Genomic DNA, 17,987 nt, shown 5'->3' with positions numbered 1-17,987 from the left:
TTTACTTCAGATTTGATTTCCCTTCTCATTTTCTGTTAAAATATGATAAATCACAGCATGTCACTGCACAAAGGTAAATTCCATTTTAATTAAAAACTGTATCCTTGCTACGAAGACCTGAAGATGACATTAGGAACCCGATTCCCTTTGTGCTACATTAGTTGACAGATCCCACAAACGCAAACACGGTAGAACGTGAAATCGCTCATCCAGACAGAAAATTGAAACATTTGATATTCGCCTGCGGTTTAACATAACAAATTAGCTAAATATTTTAATAAAAATCCCTCGCTTCAATCCCGATTTAGACTCCGAGTAGGAGTCTAATAATAAAGTGGGATTATTACCCTCGTATAAGCGCCCCCATCCTGTGACGTAAGCTGTCCTTCCTACGAAGTTCTCGTCTGTTTGAGGGACACAGACCGGCAAGATGTTCGGCTGGAACGTGACAGGCTCGTAGAATCGCAAAAGGGCCAGGTCGTATTCGAAGGTTCTTGGGTCAAATTGGGGATGGGATGCAACAATCTGCACTCGACGCTCCTGGTGCAAGTAGGGCTCGGATTCGGTAGATAGGTCGTGTTCGCCCAGCCGCAGAAGTAGGTCACTAGGTGGGACGCTGGAGAATCAATAGAATTAAATTAGTGACCGGAATTTACAGCTGACCAGTTGAATGCGTAAATAAAATGTTTACTCTGTTATTTATGGTGTCAACTATATTTGAAACTAATCTTCCCTTATAAATTTACTGAAAAGTATTCTTGTTTCAAAAAAACTCCATTAAGATGTAAACAAATGAGTTAAAAATAAAACACATTTAAATATTTTCACAGCGCTCAGACGGGTGCTAAATTTTATCATAATCGATTCAGTAATGACCAAGTTTGTTTGGTGTTTGTAAACAGAGATAACTTATATGTGTATCTTCAAAGTTTTTTAGTGCTACTACATGGAGAAACTTAATCTGTTTTATAGGAAAACACCTTACTGGATAAAATTGGATCACAAAGCATGGCCATCCTATAAATTTCAGTATCGATTCTACTTTTTTTTTAATAAACTCCTTTCCTTTTTAATACAATTTATGCATACGTGACTATAGTTTCCATCTTAAGTATGTTGTATCAGAAGTTAAGGGTGTTTAGTACACTTGTAGAATATGTATTGTGATCCACTTTGTCCGGAGTTTTAAAATTTTCCACCAACATAGTTTTCGTATCTAATAATAATGCAAATTAAAAATTGTACTTTTTATAACAACAACAAACATCTCTGCTGGTTGGCTGTTTAATTATCAGCAATGGCCGCAAGCGCATCAAAAAAAGACATAAAATTTAATAGAGTGATGAAAAAATAATGAAAGCCATTCCGTTACCTTTGGAGTAGAATCGAGAGATTATATTACGACCTTTCAGCTTTAGCAGGTGCTTGAGAGGAAAATATAGCCTAACTTGATTCAGCAGGGTTGGAACGTGAATTTTGGGGATATATTGAGGTGTTGATTCTTAAAATATCATTTATTTAATGCAAAATCGATTTATCAAAACTTGTGATTCTGTTTTGTGTGTACTATGTAACATAACATTCCAGGTTGTGGTCCTTGGGTGATTTAAATTAGAACATACTTTTTCTACCCTCGTATCTAAAATATCATTTTAAGTTGTCATCTTGACGGCGTTAACTTGGGTTTTAGATACGGATACGAGCTGTGATTAAACAACCACCTAAACCACGAACTGAAGTTAATCACGGTGTTCTTAGTCACGGCGTTGTTTGTTGTCTAATTGATAGTTTGTAAACTCATTGTGAACGATTTTGTGTTAATGATATATTTGAACTTTATCAGTTATCAATACTGAGCAATATAGTTTAACAAAAATTTTATGATGGTCGTGATGTTAGTATTTTATATTTTGTAGAGTAATAAATTTCAAACAATCGTTTTTTAAACACTCACTCCGTCCGTATCTAAATAAACTCGTGACTAAAGAAGCATTTATAAAACTTGTTACAAATTATTAATTATCATGGTTAAAATCTCATTAGATTTTGCCTTAAACAATTATGCACGAAACGATTCATAGAGTTAATTATCCCTTAAACGGTTCATTAAAACTTGGAAACTTTGAGAACAGGAATGCTACCGTTAGTTTTTCTTCAATACTGTACATATCAAAATCGGTATTCCCACCAAAACGTTGATGACGTCATCTGATTAAATTATTAACACTTTATCGAAAAATATGTTCTAGTATTCATGCATCAAGAAGCTCAGTGTCCATAATTTCTTATCTTGAAAATGTTCCTATTAAATTTTGAGTCTTTTTACTTCCCGAGAGTAAGCTAATGAAGTATTGTAATCGATTCTATCGGGCGACTGGCTCCTTTCATGCTTTAGGTCTTCCGTTTCCGTCTGTCTGTTTGTTTGAATTTCTGAAACTACTGGATCAATTGTTGTCAAATTTTATATGTACTTATGTTATCGATATTTATAGATGGTAAAACCCCCACTAACGATGGCATGACGCCAGCTCCAAAATTTACAATAGTAAAAACAATTAAAATTTTATAAAATAAAATATTCCTGTACTTGTTATTTATGAATCCGTTTTCAATTTTTGCCTTAGATATCCAGATTTTGTAAAAAAAATCAATATTGTTTACAATTTAAATGTGAAAGTGCAACATCGAATGCTTTGGAATCTTGTAAAAGTTTCAAGGTAATGAAAAACATGATAAATCGTTAATCAAAATTGTTGAGGTTATTTTTCCTAATAAATATTATTTAAATTTTATAAAATAACATATTCCGGCACTTGATTTGAGTTTTTACCCTTGATGTACAGATCAAAATTGTATAATATTTTAGTTTATTGTTGTGTTTTATCAATGCATTCTTATTTTTTACTTTATAGGAGCTATCACTAAAGAAATTGGAAAATTAAATTTTATATTTGATTTTAAAGTTCATTTTGACAAATATGCAAGCGGCATATTTCAATTGAGATCGTGAAAAAGGCTGGTAATTTTCGAAAAAATAGGGCCGAAAATTACTCCGGGGGGGTGGCAATCTAGAAAAAAATATTCTTAGCTAATTTTAAAAGGTTGTTGAAAAATGAAAAATTGAGCTTTGGAAAAGTTTCCAAAAAATCTACAAAAAATTTTCAGATATAGGTACATCTCAACGTACTAATTCGAAAAATATGAAGGTTTTATTCTTCCAGATCAAAATTTTTTAAATATTCTGTTTGAAAACCAAATTTTTTGGTAATCATTGCCTAATTTTAATCGGCGATTCTGTGAAAATGGCAGGCATTTTTGAAAAAATGAAGCCTAAATAGCTAATTTTCGAAGATGGTAAAAAAATAATCAAAAAAACAATGTTTTAAAAAAATAGACTTTTCAATTTTTTCAATTTCTCAATTTTTCGATGTTCCGATTTTAGAATTTTTCAGTTTTTCGATTTTACAATTTTTCGATTTTTCGATTGTTCGATATATATTTGTTGCATTTGACTTGTGTAAAACTAGATTTGTAAATCTTTAGCACCAATAAAGTATTGATTGATTGATTGATATTTTAATCGTTCAATTTTTAATATTTTAGATTTTTCGATTTATCGAATTTTCGACTTCTCAATTTTTTTATTTTCCAGTTTAATTTTTCTTCAATTGTTCGATATTTTAATTTTTCAGTTTGTAACATTTTAGATTTTTCAATTTTTCGAGTTTTCGCGATATTTCTTCTCGGTTTTAGATTTTTCGGTCTTTCAATTTTTTGATTTAAAATTTTTTTTTCAGTTTATCGTGATTTTGATGTTTCGATTTGTGGGAGCTGAGTCATGATTGTGACCATTTCTTTTCCTCACACATTTCAAGTTTAAAAATAAGACACCATTATCATTATACTTTTGAATTTGATCTTTTTACATACAACAAAATTTTGAAATTAGAATTTTCTGGTTTCGTTCAATTGTTTGTGTTTCCAAGTTGGTATCACGTTATTTCGTTATAACCTAACTTTTTTGACATATTGTGTCTATGTAGAATTCCCCGACCAAAACTCGAAATATCCGGTTTGAACTTCAAATTTTGTAAAAATCCTAAAATCTTCCACATTTCAGTTGGAAAAGTGGTAGTATTTTTCGACGAAATGAAGTCGAAAATAACTTCTAGAGTTCGGGATCTACAAGGAAATGTCTTTGGCTAAGTTTCGAAGATTGTTGAAAAATGATATGACGTCACCAAATTTTTGGTGGGAACTGTCAATAAATTATGGTCAGCGTTAAAACCATATATCTAATAGTACTATATTGCTAGCTGGCCTCAAAAGATTCCGAAAACATAACGGTAGAGCAATATATCGGACCTCTCTGTCTCTCTGTGGTACCAAACAGTACTGCGCATGCACTCGTACTTGGTTGATTTGTAGTGGATAGCGTGACTGGCTGCGTTTTGACATTTCGTACTTTCGCTTCTATTTTGTGTACATGCGCACAGACCCTCGGTACTCTTATAGACAGAAAACAACATCTTCTGTCTCTCTCTGTCCGTGAACACCGTTTGTATGTTACTTCTGAAGAGCTAGCAATATAGTACTATTAGATATATGGTTAAAACATACGTAAAATTTCGCAACTGTTAAATTAGTAGTTTTAGAGTAATAAACGCGTCATAGACCATAGAGAACAGACATATGAAACGGGAGAACTACTTTTTCATATTCTAAGATGTCGAGAAAACATTAAATTACAATACAAACTATATTATGCTCCTCAAATAAAAAGAAATTTAAAACAAAAAATTCAACTAATATACATGGATAAAATTGTTCTGGTATATTTCCTCGCCTCGGAAGGACAGCCATTTATAGCCGATTTTTCGTTTTCACTCAAGATCTTTAAAGTTTTTTTTGAAGATGGTAAAGATTCAATAAATTTTAATAATTACCCAGATTTAGAAGAAATTTCTTATAATATCCAGGACAAACAGTACAATTTGAAAATCCAAATTCAATTTATTTCAAAATAAGGTGTACAATCAGAGAATATTTTGTGTTGACGTCATCAATTAAGGGATAGGTGAATAAATTTAGTAGACTTGCCTTAAATTGTGAACTATACAAAGCTACGAAAACTTAACCTTTGTCAATCGTTAAAATGGCTATATTGTAAGTAAGAATTTTAAAATACTGGTTTAATTAATGTATTCCTACACACAGTCATGTAAGGACTATTCGTAAATCCGATGTTTCAAGGTAATGTTTACTAAAAAAATGGTAAAATCTATAACGGGTACATAAATAACACACTACTGAAATTGCATAAATAAATTATTTGTTTACATAATGTTTAAATTCATCACATATGTTTTAAAACGCTAAGTGGTGTAAACAAAGGACGGCAATAAATTACACGATTTTAGACAATATAATGATAATGAAACTGTATTCGAAAAACCATAATTACCAATTAACATGTAATTTACATTTGATTTCCGTACTTATAAGACAAGATATTGTTCCAAAAGATAGATGATACAAGAAAATGAATATGTTTGTAAACACAATAAATTGTGAATGTTAAAAACACCATATTTTAAATTGATCATAATAAAATTTGCGAAATGAATAAAAAAATAAATAAATAAATACGGGTAGCAAAATCGTTAACTTATTCATTCAACGAACCAACAGCGTTTGTAACTGGTTGACAAATGAGCAATATCTTTCGTTAAAATAAAGATGCTAACCAGGGGAATATTGCAGACTTTTTACACTGGAGTATTTTCATATGAATTATTCAAGATTACAATTTCTAATTGAAATAAAAATACCACTTCTGCGTTTGCTTCGTAAATGTTTCTTTTTGTAAGACGTATTTGCATACGCCTCCCTTCTGCTTCCACAAACTTTGACCACAGAGTTTGTACGCCTCCGCGTAAACGCGTACTTCTGATTGCGTGATTATTCCTAATGAATGGGGTTTTATTCATTAGTTGGAAATATTAATGTCTGCTTAAAATGCTTCTTTATCAAGATTTTGAAGGTCATCACTCAAGTCAACGAAGGACACTTTTTATGGCCTGATGAGCTCAGTGCTCGTGTCTGTGTCACGGAAGAAATTCACTTATTTTAAATAAATTAAATCCATTTAAACATTTAGACGTTGCATAAATTTTTAAAGTTTTCAAGGTGCTGCGTTCCGGTTGGATTCAGAGATACCAGTGCAAACGATACTGCAGAGGATAACGGTGTTTAGCAGACTTCCTCTGTGAGAGAAAATAAAATAAATATTCACACGTGATAAAGCAGGAATAAAGCAGCAGGAATGGTATTTGCTTTGTTACCAGACAATTTACTATTTCAGTGGATTTGGAATTGGATATTGACGTTGAACTGTTGCAGTAGAACAGAGTCACGCTATGGGATAAAAGAAAGTTTCCTTTTTTTCTCCAGAGATTTATACTCCGGGATCCTTAAAAGGAACTACAGCTTCCCAGCAAAGCACAAGTAAAACTGCTTTCATGCTAAAATGTAATTTTATGTCAGAAATAAACTCCACAACCGATATGTGGCGTTTTATTTTTAGAGTCCCTCAGTGTTTTGGTCTTTCAAAAAGGGATCCAAATTTTGAGTGATGAATACTACATAAGTGTGTAAGAGAAATAAAAATTTTGAAATACGATACGACAGTCGAATTTTAATTGAGGATTTTTTATAAATTGAACAAAGTAATTTTAATGCAATTGTTAATAGTTCAATTGTTGCAACAACAAAATACAAAACTACTTAAACTTAACAGCTCTGAGGACAGTAATTTTTAACCAACTCATTACGTTGTAATTTGGATGTTTTGCAGCAATAATTTTCAAGATCATTTTTAAATGTTATGAACATCATTTGCATGCTGGTGAACTCTATGGATCCATAAAAAATTGTTTATCCTTTCACTTCGACGTAATTAGGTTTATATATAATCCCGCACATTTTACATTCGTATAAAAATGCGAATAATACGAAACCTCCGAAACACCGCTGCTAGAGGAAAATCCGAAAAAATCCAATTCATAAGCGAAGAATGGTATCCCATTGAAAAGCGAATAAAAAATCTAGCCAAGGGCTTTATATAAATGTAAATTTTAAAACTACATCAAAAGAAATATCTGAAAAGTGGAAACAGTGGAATCTGCGTTGGCCGGAAAACGAAGGTATATTTTCAGAATTTCAGCCTTTTATTAAATTTTGCGGCCGTGAACGAGCCGTGTAATTTTTTAATTAAGATAATTTACTCTTGTTCGTAAATTTTACTGTTTGAAGTTTAATTAAAATTTTTCTTTATTTAAAGATGCAAATTGTTCTTTTAGTACAGATTAAGTTAATGGATTCGCAAAAACTTTTCGACAGGTTTTATGTCTCGAAAGGAAATGATTGGCAGAAAGTTACTTTTAATATCCATAAACGAGCACATCATCTTATAATAAAAGCGCTTTAGCACTATACGGAGGAAGACGTCAATTAAATGTCCTGGACATAAACTGTTATTTAAAGACGCCTTCCGGCTATTAGACCCGTTTATAACTTTTTGATTTTCAGCATCAAAACATTTTTCAGTCTGAACAGTGTAGCCAAACATTTTTTGCGAGAGCAAAAGTAGGGTAAGAGTGCCCGCGAGCACGCAGTTTGTAAGTTAGTATATGTAATCGTGTTTTAATTTGTCACAAATATAACTACAGCATAAATAAATAAAGTTATTTACTATTTTTCAAAAAGTGTCGGCGGATTAATAGATTAGATTGAGTTGTGCACTCTCAGGACAATTCCCTCTACCACGTATTCAAAAAAGAAGTAAACACAGTAAAAACTTACTTGTCCACACAGTGAGCCGCCGTAATAGCCCAGTTCTCATTCAGAAGTGCAGCCCCACATTTATGGAGATATGTAGAAGTCCTCCATTGTCTCAAGGATATCTGCCAAGGCCATTTTCCAAAGGATGACTTCTCGCCTCCGACTATCCTGCCTTCAGGATACATCCTCCGACCACACACTGTTGCCAACAACAGAGCCGAACTTAACATAACCATCATGAATTCGAAACATTAATAACTTTTTTGACGATTATTTTTAATAAGGTCATAAAACCACTCATAAACTTCAGTATTTACGCCAAGACGTGATCATCACAGTTTTTTAGTCGTAAAGTTGCGTTTGCACTGAACTTTAATTAACCGTACTACAGGACGAACATCACTTAAATTTCTTGTGGCACTTATTGGCGATCAAATGCAAACGCGTCTTGTATTGTCTTATTTTTAAGTGTCGAGGTTGTAGACCAACCAATGGTTAGAGCTTCAACTTACCTTGAAAGTTCAAGAACCATTTCAGATGACAGGGAGTGACTTTGATCATTTCCTCTGTTTTGTAGTTTGAATTAGTGGACGACAGGTGTCCACGTACTGACGAGTAGAATTAGAGCTCGGAATTAGATTACGTTGACGAAATGGAATCAGTTTTGATTTATTTATTTTTCTTAGTTCAGAGCCAGAACAAACGAGTCCAGCTCTGTGTTAATAAAAGATTCTGTGATCGTTTTACGCTCGTTAACTTTAGTAATTGTCGTTGTACATTGTTTTTTGTCTACTTTAATATGCTAAAAGCTACAATTCCCGTTTTTAGAAAACCTCTTATCTAGAATAATAAAGTCACAAAGGTATACTAAACAGCGTAATGGATTTTATATTTTATAAAATCCACTTCCTGATTTCTTTTCCGAATTTAGTACACGGAAAGTGTAGGAAATATTAAAAGGTCACCAAATTATTGATGAATAAAATCTTGAAACAACTTTACGACTTTTTACAGTTAGTTAATTAAAAAGAAAAGTTTTGTCAGTAACAGTATTCATAGCCCAAAGTTTTGAGATCACGGCAATATTTTATGCTAATTCAAACAAAACAGTTTTTTCATTTATCCTTTATTTCCTTGGTGTAATAAATAAAAAATTAATTTAATTAAAAAGCCTAAAACTATTATGACATGTAATGTTACCTCTAATTTTTTAGAAACTAGCTGCCTCGGACTTATTTTTGTGGCGATTAACACGCTGGAAAATATTTTTAATTAAAAATGTCCGTTGCTCTTTTAGAGATAAGCTTCCAGGGTTAGTTTTAAACAGACAAATTTAATCTTTTAAAACTCACGAAACTGTAACAGCATATAATTAAATGGACGAAGTTATCTCAATGAATGGTTACTTTACTTTTCTCCGTGAAACTGCCTCTGAGGCAACAAATTTCTATATTGAGACTTGTCGTTTCGTCTGGTTAATAAAATTTTCAAAATAATACTCGTACCAAGTTCGTCCGTTCCTGAAAAATGAGCTTCACAAAGGCTTTTAGCTTTTGACTTGTTACCAGTAAATTTTGAGGTAATTTATTTTCTCTTGTTTCATCGCCTACATACGTACAACTTTTGTGAAGCCAAGTTTCTTATTTATCGATCCTCGGAGATGGCATTTGCATTACGCGGGTGTCGTTGACGCGATAAGATTATAAATGAACGCGTTATCAACATTGCAAAGTTTCCTTCTTTAAAATATGCATCAAATAAAATTAAAAAACGGAGGAAACAAAGCGTTAGTATACTCTGCACGACTTTTACGAAGCGCCTGTAAATACTCGTTGAAGTTGGCCGGTTCCAGAACCATTACCTTGTTATATAAATTTAATTTTTTAGGAAATAATGTTATGTAAATATACCAAAAGCCAAAAATAAGAGAACCCATTAGTCACCGAATTTTGGAGTTTCACAAATACTAATACAACTTTCTTATAACACTGACTTATGGGTTTTCTCGAATGTCTGATTAAATTATTTCTAGTATTTGCTAAATGTAGAAAGTTGTGTTATTTATTTAATGCAAGGTTCATAATATAATCAATTCCAATAATCCGAATCATTAGAGTTTGATTTGAAAAAGTAAACAAAATATTAATGAATGTTCTACAAAATTAACACAGTCCGCTAGCTAGTTTAATGAAAACCAGGGACTACATTTTCGTTTTTCTGTGCTTTTAAAATTTAAAATTATTTTAGGATTTAATAGGGTCCCTTTAACTATTTTGATATTTTTTCGATATTTCATAACACCAAAATTTGCAAAAATTAGTCTACTCTGTCTGTCTGTCTGTCGTCTGTCACATGTTGGCGATTTTATTAGACAACTAATGATAAATAAATTTAGAGACCCCTTTGTTTTGTTTTTGAAAAAGTTTGAAAGAATCTCAGGGGACCCTGGTATATTTTTTAGATATGTGGAAGAATCTTAGTCCCTTGTGTTTTCGGTTTTCAAATAATTTGAAAGAATCTTCCTTTATGTTTTATTTTTGAAGGAATCTAAAAAATGCTGTGGACCTCTGGGGCTTTTTTTCTGAATAAATTTGAAAAGATCTGGAGACCCTGGTGTTTTGTTTCTAAAAGAGTTTGAAACAGTCTATTGTCTTTTTTCTGAGATTATCAAAGATTCTTTGGAGACTCATATTTTTTTTTTTGAAAAAAAAAAATTAAAAGATCTTGGGGTTTTTGTCTCTTTCAGTATTAACTGACAGAAATTTCAACATAAAAAATTAAGTTCACACCAACAATTATAAAATAACATACTTCTACACTTGTGGTTTATGAATCCGTCTCGATTTTTAACACTGGATGTCCAGATTTTTGAAAAAAGTCAATATTGCAAAACATTTTTCAATTTAACTTTGAAACTACAAAATCGAATGTTATAAAATATTGCAAACGTTTTAAGGTTATCGTAGTTAATCTTCTATCAAAACTTATCCGCTTATTTTTGCCCAAAAATTTTAGGGAATAAATGTTACCTAAAATTCTCAAAATCAAATTTTGTCATTTTTTGGAAAAACTGGATATACCTACTATTCTTAAAAGATGGCATTGAGTGAAGAAAATAAATGGACTTGTCGAATACAACAAATACTCTTGGTATACTAAATTATTTTTCGAATTTGAAACTTTGGTAGCTGAAATTACAGGGTCATCCATAAATTACGTTACCCAGATTTTGTGGTTCTTTGACCTCCCCTCCCCTATATCACAGTGTGTGTGACGTCACATGTTTTGCTATCGATACCCTCTACACCTCACTAAAATGTATTTAGTTAAATTTCAAAATTGGCGAAAATGTGTCGCAATTTGCACAAAGAAAATGGTGGAAATTTCAAAAGTGTAAGAAAAAAAATACCACATAAGGTAATCGAATCGAGAGTCTTCACGTTACGATCTGGACACACTAACCAGTGAGTAGTTTGAAATGTTTGCGAAAATTTGAACGCCTAGGAGCAAAAATCAAGGTAGATTCATAAGCCATAAGTAGAGGAGTATCTTATTTTATAAAATTTAAATAGTATTTATTACGAAAAATTTGAGGTCACGTTGTTAAAGTATTGGTGGGGATAATTAGAAAAAATTTGGTTAGGTGGCCTTTTTTTTAATGGGATCCTACTTTTCAAAATTATTAGCTTAAACAATTCTCGAGACCGAAAAACAAGATAATATGAATTTTGGTTAACATTTTATCATCTAGACAATGTTCCTAACATACATATAAAATTTTACAACAATCGGTTTCGTAGTTTGAAAGATTATATTTGTCTAATACAAAAATTAAATCATTAAGCATCTGATAATACCAAAGATTGGATTCAGGTTATTTAGACAGAACTTTCCTTGCTCCCGAAGGACAGTACCTACAAAGTCAGTTTTTAGAAAAATTACGAGATCAGATTTTACGATTTTTTTATGTTTATTCGGCAAAATGTTGGGATGATGTCATCAATTTTTACGAAGAGATCAACGAATAAATTTTGATTAATGATGCACCTTATTACGATTGCCTTAAACCGTTTGAAAAATTTTAGAACATACACTGTGCAGATTCAAAGTTAAATTGTAAAATGTTACACAATTTTGAGTTTTTTTCCAAAAATATTGATGTCTAGAGTACTACTGATTACACAAAAACTAAAATATGAACAAAAGTTTTGGAGATTATTGGTCTAATAAAAATCGACATAGGCGATAGATGGCAGAGAGAAGGAAACGGGAGACTTATTATTTCATACTCTAGGATCATTACTTGCCGGATACACCTTCTTACAATACTTCCTTAGCTTGTTCTGGAAGTAAAAAATGATCATACATTAAGATTGTATCAATCGCTCGTTTTTGCTTTGTACGTGGAATAAATATTTAGTAATTTGAGATCTCATTTACGAACAATGAAATGTTCATCACTCTGTACACCGTAACATATATTAAATGGAACAGTATACGATCTATAATTGTTTTCCAAGCTACTGTGTTTCATCCGTTAGTTATTAAAGTAACTGGAAGACATGTTGTCATCCGTATCAGAATCAATAAGTGCAAATATTAGACAAATGGTGATTGATGAAGATAAAGCTGTTCATTTTCCTCCTTAAAGGAAAATTCTGTAGATCTAAGCCGATAAACATACCCCAGCAACATAAATATATTTTTAGATTTTCTCACACTCTATCTCTGGAAAGAGCTTTCTCTTTGTCTGATAACTTGTTAGTTGATTTCCCCGGAATACGACTTTATTTGAACCCTTTAAGTAAAACAAAGGCTTGTTGATTTTGTGGGTTTGTAGGATCCGTTAATATATTCTTTAACATTTCCTTGTAACTCGTTCAGAAACGTGACTTCTAAATGCTTACAATGCACTTCCACCGGGAATGTAATTTTCAGACCACGTTAATTAACGTAGACTGATTGCGGTTGAAATATTTATGCAGAGTTTAAATCATCGCAGATTACAAACTATATTAATTTTAAACGTGGTTTCAAATGTGTAGATAACTTTTGGAATGTAATGGAATTGCTTCTAGCTACTCCAAACATTGTAAACCACGAGTATTGAACATTAACATAATTAATAATAATTTTTTAATATTTGACTTCTAAAACTGTACAATGAAATACTGTAGCCGTACATACATTATGTCAGCCGTTGACACCTGTCATTTCAAATGCCGTTACCTATACTGTTAATTAAAACACGCATTTTTGTTCTAGGTTGATCTGAACGAGAAGAAATACCATCATAGAATGGGATTCGATGAAGGGGAACGTTCGATTGAGTTTACAGACTGGGACATAATCATACACCGTCTTCGTCTGAGAGATCGCCTTTGGTAGTCTCTGCATAGTTTTGAAAATTTATAAGATCGAGATTAACCAAACAAGCGCTCGCTTTCATTGTTGTTTGCGTTAGAAATTATCTCAAAAAAAAAATTTTTGCTTTTGCGAAAGTGTCAAACTGCACTTGATGTTTCCGAAGATTCTTTACTCAGGTAGCGATAATTATTTGTTGCTACAAAACTGACGTTGTCACGCCACTGGAAAATCTTTAAACATTAATTACCCCAGAAACCTTTATCGCAGGAAGTTTATGAATTCAGTGGGGGAGTTTGTCAGCATGCTCCTAAGTGGCCTTAATGAGGGGGAAATGAAACGTCGATTTAATTCGGTACTAGATCGTGGACAAGTTTTTAATACTTTTGGACGGAAGCTTTGTTTTAGAAGAGTAATCGGTTAACAGATAAGATATTTCCAATTTTAAATGGTTTTGTAAATCATGTTGTAAAAAATTTAGAAATTCTAAATTGATGGTGATTTATATTTTTAAACTTCTCATTGTCTAAAATATATTACACTTTTGAAAAAAATTTCAAATCAATGTTGTCTCTATTTATGGCGAAACCGGAAGTATGCTGATTACGTTTATGATGTTTCTAAGTAGCCTTTAAATGTATTGATTCTCTTTGCTTTATGAGACAGCAGACTCAAATCATGTTAACCGATCAGTTGGGTCTAAACACGCCATATTATTTATGATGATTCACTAGAAAGTGTTTGGGTAAATACTGAGTTTATCACCGGTGGGTGGCCTACGCCTATCTTTCTTGACCGGAAACTAAGAAACTATTGACCTCGAAAAAAATTCCAATCCAAAGACCACATTACTCACCATCCGTGAAGTCGCTCATGTTGACCGGTCGAATTTCCGCAGTCTCTTCCGTCGTCGGAGGAGTAACCGCAGCGGTAACAGGTGACGATTGCGGTGTAACTTCTGCAGCGGCCGTTGCCGACACATTCAAGGTCACCGAGGAGGTTGTGGATTCCAAAGGTATATACGTGATGGACGGTTTACTTGCACTTTCAGTCGTCGCAGCAGCGGTCGTCGAAGACGCAGAGGAGGACGACGTCGACTGGGTGGTACTCGGCTGGACGCTGGGTAAAGGAACCCAATTATCCGCAGTCGTGAGGGGAATCCACTCTTGGAAAGTACAAATCGTTAACAGTGCCGTGTTTTGGAGAAAAAAGTAGAACACAGAGCGAATAAATAAAAGTCGTGTGGACATTTAACGGAATTTATACTACAGTTAGCCAGTACGTAAAAATTATCGATAAAGCCGAAGATGTAATTGGCCATTAAAAGGTGTAATTACTTACCTTCACTTGTACTGTTACCGGAACTGGTCGTTGTTGGTACCGAAACATTTTTGTTGCTGTCGAGAATGGTCCAGGTGACTATTGAACCTGTGGTGGTACTCGACGGTTTCTCCGTCGTCGGGATTTTGCTACTTGCGGTCACGTTCTTGTTGACTGCTGTTGTGGGTTTAGAAGTCGTAGTAGTAGGTTTTTGCGTGGTAGTTTTAGTGGTAGTACTGGGCGTAGTTGTCGTTTTCGTTACTTTTGTAGGTTTCGGTGTTGTCAGAGTTTTCTTAGTTGTAGACGCACTAGGTTTCGACGTTGTAATAGTAACAGGTTTTTTTGTAGTTGTCGCCGGTTTTTTCGCTGTTGTACTAGGTTTTTTCGTCGTAGTTGTAACTGATGGCTTCCGTGTCGCCGTAGTAGTAGTAGATTTCCTAGTCGTTATTGTAGTAGGTCTTCGGGTTGTGCCCACAGTGGGTTTCTTTGTTGTATGTATTTCAGGTTTGGTAGGTTTTTTCGTTGTCGATCTAGTCGGTTTCGTAGTGTTCTTGTTAGGTTTTGGGGTGGTTTTCGTTGGTTTTTGTTTAGGTGTTGTTTTAGAAGTAGTAGGTTTGGGTTTAGCTATTGTTGTTTTTGTTGCAGTTTCCGCAGGTATGCTCCCATCTACCGCCTGGAACGTGGTCAACTTATAACTCACGGTCGTTGTTTCTTCTTGTTTGACAGGTGGAGGTTTCTGTGTAGTCGTTGTAGTTGTTGTCGTTGTCGTCGTTGTCGTCGTCGTCGTCGTCGTGGTTGGTTTCGTTGTCCTTTCAGTCTTAGTTGATGTTGTTAATGGCCTTATTGTACTCGAGAGCCTCTGGGGAGGTTCTCGTGCAGGAATGATGTCACTTTCTATGCTGTTGTCTATTATATCATGAACCGGCTCTATATGGCAGCAGGAACCAAAATAAAATCTGTCTATACAAGTCCCCAAATGGGTACCATTAGCTTTCAGACAATCTATGGCAAACATGCAGACACCACTCTGGTTGGTTTTCCTCGATATACACGGTAGATTACGTATATTTCTACCCGCGGTACCTAAAAAAACAATAAATCAAAGATAGCTTCATAAATATCGCAGAGGAAGTGTGTCAGTAATACATATATTCCCACACAAGAAAAACGAGTGATTGCATCTCATAAAGAACGCGACTATAACTGTTGTTATTGTTCCACTGTTCCAATTTCGTGGTCAATTTTAATTTTCACTGCGTATAGGTCACTCCTAACGGAACTCACTGACCCAAATTCAGACAAATAAGCTTACCTTTAATAATAATAGAGTCTTTACTATGTAAGATTGACCATTTTTGTGCATTCCGAAAACTGGTCAACTCTCCCAGGATGATGTTTGCTGCTGGTTAACGGTGCATGCATTCCGTACTAAACAGCTGACTGTCTCTTTCTAACCATGACGTTACTGGTCCCGTTACCTTGGCCCAGTGGTACTACTGGTCGCGGTGTTAATCCCGCCGAAATTGACACAATTACTAACGAAGGGCCAACTTTCAAATCCGAACACCGACGATCTCCGTGTTTAAAATCGCATCTCTCTGCACGTTGAATAAATCTTTAATTAAGCTCGAGTCGCAAAAGCCGAACAGGTTGAATACGAAGCTGGAAATGTGATCTTTTACACTCTACCGGAAACGTGACAAAAAGTGGTTTCAGGACCGAAAAAGTCCAAAAGGTGCAAGAATTCCTCCGTGTCGTCTAAATTAAGTGCCGTGAACTGTAAGACAGCATCAGTTCTGATCTTTTTTCGCCGGCGTTGTCGGATGGTAAAATAAATTCCTTTTAAGTTCGATCCGCCGAGTAATACTGCAGAAGATAAAAATATTTCTCGTTTTCGCGAAATCTCATTTACTGACGACGTTCCGTTAGTTCGGATTCAAACTGAATCGAATTATTTATGGGCAAAATGCCATTAAGGAAGTTCGCACGGGAGATCTCATCAATTATCGAGTCCATTATGATTCATTTCCTCGCAATAATTCTGTCAATCGTATAATTAATTTCGCGCTGTGTAGTGTCCATTTCCTTAACCGTGTATTATGTAAATTGACAATGCTTTCACGTACGTCTGCATGCATTAGCGAGACTGGAATCGGCAATAACTATGTCGTAATATTATGGAAATAACAACAACAACAATCGCCTTGATCCTGATTTACAAATAAAAGGTCGAGGCTATTGACAGCTTTTGGTATTACCGCTACTTCTCACACCCAAGATATGATTCAACGGGTGAAACCCAACTCTTCCCCTTTTGGCACCGATGACCCACTAACCGTAGGAACTGAAACAATCTTAACGACTTATTTTTTTTCAACAATGGTCAACAGGGAAAGTTAAACCCACATCGATATCAGTTTTTGGAAGGAAAGTTTTGAGTCATCCGCTGAATTCCCAGAGTGAGAACGGATCAAAATTTATGTCTGGACAATTTTCAGTACGAAGACTTGCACAAAATGCAAATGCAATCGGAAGTAGCTTTTCAGGAAAGCTTATTCAGACTGAATTAAACTTTTATTAACTGAAGAGTGAATAATGAACGCATTTCAATGAATAGAGTTGGCAAAGTTTTAGGTAAGTTGCAACACAGATTCCGCATTTACTTATGACGCCGTAACTAATTGAATAAAAGGTTTTTTTGTTGTCTGAGATTTCGTATGCTTCGTACAATGATCCGTAAAATAAATAGTAAAATAACGGTGTTTTTATCTGAAATAAGTCTGTTGCAAACACCGACTGTATTTATATACAAAGTAAAAGGTCTAATTATCTCTTTTGTGGTTTTATAAAAAGTATGTAATTCATAAAGTAAAATAGATCTTATACTTTTGGTACAAATTGACGATCTGTGTTTAGTTTTTTGTTTTGCTAGTTATGTTTTTTCTGCAATAAATCTTAATGTTGGATACTATGTCGAATGCAACATGTATTTTGCTTCATGCATCTATTTGCATCACCATGTAGATAATTTTAGAGCTCATAAATTTTCACAGACCATAAAGTCCGCATCAACTGTGAAATTATGTGTTTATCTAAGTACAAAGTTAGATTCATTGACAGTTTGTACATATTGTCTTCACAACAATTAATATTTTAATCATTTGATCAAGGACGATGTATATGTAACTACTGTTCTAATTATAAACAGTAAAATATGATTGTAAGATTTGGTTATATTATTTCCACTTGCAAATTGTCTTTCGTATAGAGATTTAAGATTTACTCTCAGAACTCGGCTTTTGTTATATTTTATACGAAATTGATGCAAATCTTGTCGTAAGATAATGGCATCATTAGAGTATGTAAGCGATTCTATAGCACGAGCTACGATATCTACGATACATGCAGTTACAGTATAATAAAGTTCTGCCTGTATTTTCATCCCGTTAGCTCCAATTAGA

The 17,987-nt window shown here is 33.7% G+C and overlaps 1 protein-coding gene across 1 annotated transcript in view; it reads right to left on the bottom strand.

Annotated features, from left to right (window-relative positions):
- Np (Notopleural) overlaps nucleotides 1–17,987 on the bottom strand; it is a 33,390-nt gene that overhangs the window by 10,121 nt on the left and 5,282 nt on the right. The window contains exons 3-6 of the mRNA XM_064062855.1: nucleotides 14,548–15,609; nucleotides 14,063–14,371; nucleotides 7,864–8,041; nucleotides 348–616 (exon numbers count right to left, since the gene is read on the bottom strand). Coding sequence (XP_063918925.1) covers nucleotides 348–616; nucleotides 7,864–8,041; nucleotides 14,063–14,371; nucleotides 14,548–15,609 — 1,818 coding nt within the window. The remainder of the gene's footprint in view (nucleotides 1–347; nucleotides 617–7,863; nucleotides 8,042–14,062; nucleotides 14,372–14,547; nucleotides 15,610–17,987) is intronic.

This window comes from Zophobas morio, unplaced genomic scaffold, assembly GCF_036711695.1.
Source record: "Zophobas morio isolate AGI-343-1 ecotype UQ-CSIRO unplaced genomic scaffold, CSIRO_AGI_Zmor_V1 ptg000023l, whole genome shotgun sequence".
NCBI lineage: Eukaryota > Metazoa > Arthropoda > Insecta > Coleoptera > Tenebrionidae > Zophobas > Zophobas morio.
Note: the sequence above shows the minus strand (reverse complement) of the source record. Positions and strands in the feature narration are given on the sequence as shown.